Source organism: Trypanosoma equiperdum, assembly GCF_001457755.1.
Source record: "Trypanosoma equiperdum strain OVI genome assembly, contig: ctg_1593, whole genome shotgun sequence".
Lineage (NCBI taxonomy): Eukaryota > Euglenozoa > Kinetoplastea > Trypanosomatida > Trypanosomatidae > Trypanosoma > Trypanosoma equiperdum.
In genome coordinates this window covers 5189-9045 of record NW_027123608.1, presented here as the reverse complement: position 1 = coordinate 9045, position 3857 = coordinate 5189, and the positions used below count along the sequence as shown (strand labels likewise).

The 3857-nt window shown below is 44.1% G+C and overlaps 2 protein-coding genes across 2 annotated transcripts; both read left to right on the top strand.

Moving 5' to 3' along the window:
• Positions 1-1594: 1594 nt before the first annotated feature.
• Positions 1595-2290, top strand: TEOVI_000860800 (uncharacterized protein; the record flags this gene model as incomplete). Its single annotated transcript, XM_067222255.1, has 1 exon — positions 1595-2290. One exon carries the CDS (start codon positions 1595-1597, stop codon positions 2288-2290), a length of 696 nt encoding a protein of 231 aa, XP_067078356.1.
• Positions 2291-2733: 443 nt separating this feature from the next.
• TEOVI_000860700 (uncharacterized protein) lies at positions 2734-3696 on the top strand (the record flags this gene model as incomplete). The annotated part of the gene is made up of 1 exon (XM_067222254.1): positions 2734-3696. The coding sequence occupies one exon, from the start codon at positions 2734-2736 to the stop codon at positions 3694-3696; it is 963 nt and encodes a 320-aa protein (XP_067078355.1).
• Between the last annotated feature and the right edge of the window lie 161 nt (positions 3697-3857).

Here is a 3857-nt window from a genome sequence, read left to right as displayed (position 1 = left end):
TTTTTTTTTGGGGGGTCATTAGTGAATTGTACGCTTTTCTGTGTACTTACGATCGGTTGTCTTGCCACTTCCTTTATTTTTTTAACGTTTTGGTGCGCCACGGAGCGGATACGAGTTTTCTTGATGGTTGTATTACTTATTTATTTTTTTTTGCACACATTTGTGCTGGAGCGGTAGTATAATTATGTTTCCTACACTTGGCTTAATTCAGAAAGTGTTTCTCTTAGATATCCCTTGCTGCTTTTTTTAAAAATTTTTACACTGCTGCAATCTGTAGTGGCTCCATACTTTTTTGTTCCCTTGTTCTTTTCATTTTGTTTTTGTCGTTGGAGGAAGAGCGCCCGTATGATGTAGAAGAAACCATCTGATTTATGATGCTTTCCGATGTTGATGTCTACCGAACTTGTGGGTAATATTTGTGGCTGCGCCATTCGGTTACACGAGATGGTGTTGATATATATTTGATGGTAACGTACGTGATTGTTTTATGTGATGAGTGCGGAGTAATGTAAACTTGAGAGCGGAACTTTATGAGTAACCAGAAGCAAAAAGAATATATATATATATATATATTTCCCCTCTGTTGTGTATTGCTATTATATTTCTAATGCGTTTGCTTTGTTATTAACTACCTGTGAAACGCCTATAGTCTCCATGATCTTTCTTTTTCTGCATGTGCGGTTGCGTTAGTTTGAAGCATGTGTGCGCACGTGTGTGGAAGAGTCAGAGACGATTGACATCTTGTGGCTGAATCAACAGATATACTTCAATGACAGTTGGTGCCGGTAGGAGGTTTAGTAATGATGAGTTAGTTTCTTCATACAACCCTTTTGATGGCTCGTGGCATCGCATGCAGTGCAATGTGAATTCTCTTCGGTGAAGGATTCCTTTGATTATTATTTTATGTGTGTGATCGTTGGTGAAAGTACGCAAACAGTCGGTAGGAGTTTAAAGGGAATTAATCACTCTGTAGACGTGTCCTAAGGCATACACCTCTGGTATATTACGGACCAAACGACCCACCTCGGCCCCCACACACACAAAAAAAAAAATGTGTGCTTAAATGTAGCGACGTATCCATTACCGTTGTTCTCTGTTTATTTCCTTTATGCTGCCACACCTCAAGGTGCTTTACAGGAAGGAAACAACGCGGCATGTAAACGTTCTTCGCATATATGAGGTGAACCCTAAGCGTTTCTTCTCGCTGTTGTGGAGACGCCATGTGATGCCCGCACGGTTGCCGCCAACAGTTTTTTTTTGTTTTTTCTTGAATCGTATTATTTTTTATTCAAGCATCGTACACTCAATGTGAAAGGGGGCGTGCCGGCGGTATGAACTTGAAGTCACGCGTGTATATATTCGTAATCTTCCTTGCGTATTTTTTTTCTTTTTAGTATTAGTCTCTGCCTCCTTTTTTTTCTGTTTTTAATATTTTATTTCACTCAAATCGATATTGTTTTTTTTTTTTTGCTTTTTCAACGTAACTATTACATATTTGAAACCCTCTGTTAAGATAGTTATCGTCTCTGCACCTTGTCAACAGTGTGGGAAGGGGACCTTTGCAGAGGAAAGAGTAGACGAGAGGAACCAACGAATGCCGATACCCCCGAATAACGGTCGGGAGGGTTTGCGCCAACGCTTTTCAGAAGCGGCAAAAAGTGTGTCTGAGTTGTACCGTGATGCGACTTATTCATATGACGCTGGGTATCGCGATGCACTTTTGTTGGTACAGCGCTATGCCCTTATTGCCGCACGTGAGGAAGTCACCTCATATAACCTCTTTGGTCCCAACAACAGAGACAATAATGTTGACGGTGGTAGAAATCGTGACTTTGTTGGTGGAGGTGGCGGTTTCAGTAACCGCACGAACATTAGCGACTTCAGCACCTCTGAAGTTCCGTCAGTTACCTCCTCCATGCGCTGGGTAACGCAGTCGTCACAATTATTGGACGTCAAGCAGCTCCTCTGGTTCATACATGATACACTGAAGCGTCATGATGCTCTCAACAGCGCCTCACGCAGTTTGAACCGGAGGCGGAAGCGCTCAAACGGTTCACCAAACAACAGAAGTAATGCTGCCAATACAGAAGGTAGCGAGAATGACAACAGTGGAGGCCACCGAGGCAACGTACGGGATGACGTTGACAATTATGGCCGCGGGTTACCGGTTCGACGGCTCTGTTCTCCACGCCGCCATTCGGAGGACAGAAATGAGTTACTGTTGCTAGGGGAAGTGCGTGTGGCAGCACCATCAGATGTTGATTCCATATTCTCGGAAGATGACGTGTAGTGATAAGATGTGGTGTGCTCACATCTCTGTGCACCTATTACTTATTCATTCTTCCTTTTGTTCGAGAGTTTGCAGTGGAAAAAACATCTGTTTATGATATATATATATATATAAGTACATATTTGTTTACGTTTCTTTTCTCCTCCATATATTGCACGCACTCGTGTTGGAGTCACATCGATGTGTCCCATACCGTCAGTCACGTGTAATTGATTTATTTAATATATGGATTGGTGTTTTTCAATTACTATTATTATTATTACTTTTACTACTATTACTTTTCTTTGGTTTTGCTCTTTTTTCGTCTTCTGCCCCTCTTCACGCATCGACATCCGTTCCCAGAGACTCACTGAGGTGTAAGTGGGCAACCGTCTCGGCACAGGAAACAAAAAAAAGAAAAAGGGGAAGGGGGTAAGGGGAAAAGGAAAACACGACGGAGTGTTATGTTTCCCAATGCACACTACCCAGTGGCACGAACTCCACACATACGGGAAGGGTACAGTGGTGGGTATCAACGAGCGAACAAACACACACGCAATTGGAACACATCTTATACCCGTCACCCCCGCCGTACCTACGACCGTGATCCACCACCATATACGGCAACGGATGTGCCATCGGTAACGGGAAGTTATGGCCTCAATGAAAATTTCATTGTCGTTGCAGCACCACCAAACGACGTCAACTGCGAATCTGTTATCACTAACACACATGGAAACGCTGCTAAACAGAATGGCAGCTCACGGGCTACGGTTGAAACCGGTGTTGATACTAATGCCTGCACCGGTTCCATTAGTGAAAAAAGTGAGGGTACCAGAGCTGTGACGTCTAGGGCCGAGATTGACAAAGGTGTGGATACTAGTGAAAAGGAGAAGTACAAAGATCTGCAGAAGCTTCTACGGCGTATTATTGACCTGGAGTTCAGCGAACGGTGCACGCAGCGCTCTATTACTGTGGTCACCACTATATGCGACACGCTATGTGTGAATCCTGTGGCCGTTGTGAAAGTAATGGAGGTGATGGACCAGTGCTTCAATGAATCCGTGCAGAACCAGCAGCCTCAGCTTCTAATGCACTATTGGTACATTGTGGATGCGGTGTTAAAGCAGTTCAACGACAAACCTCCCTTGTTAAAAGCAGCATTGGTCGCAATACCACACTTCGTCCAGAAGTACTTGCCGTGGCGTGGCAGCAACCTTGCCAGTCAGTCGTGGAGCAACCTTCAGTCTTACAAATCCGCGTATGAAGACATGCTCGACACCTGGAAAGTTTTCTTGGAAAAACAGACGCATCAGGAAATAATGAATCTATGGAGGGAGGGCGTGAAGGATCAACCTACAGATGATACGAAGAGCGAGGTCGGAGGTAGCGGCTTGGCGAGGGACGCGGCGATCAACACAGGGTAACTTTCCGCCGTTTGAGACGCTCAAATGGTTTCTGAACCCCTGATCTTTCGGTCTCTTACTGTCATTGATAAGGGGAAGGAAATACAAGCGAAGATTTCTGAAAAGTGGTAAAGCTGGGGAATATACCGGGGAGGGGCCAACAGACATATATATATATATAT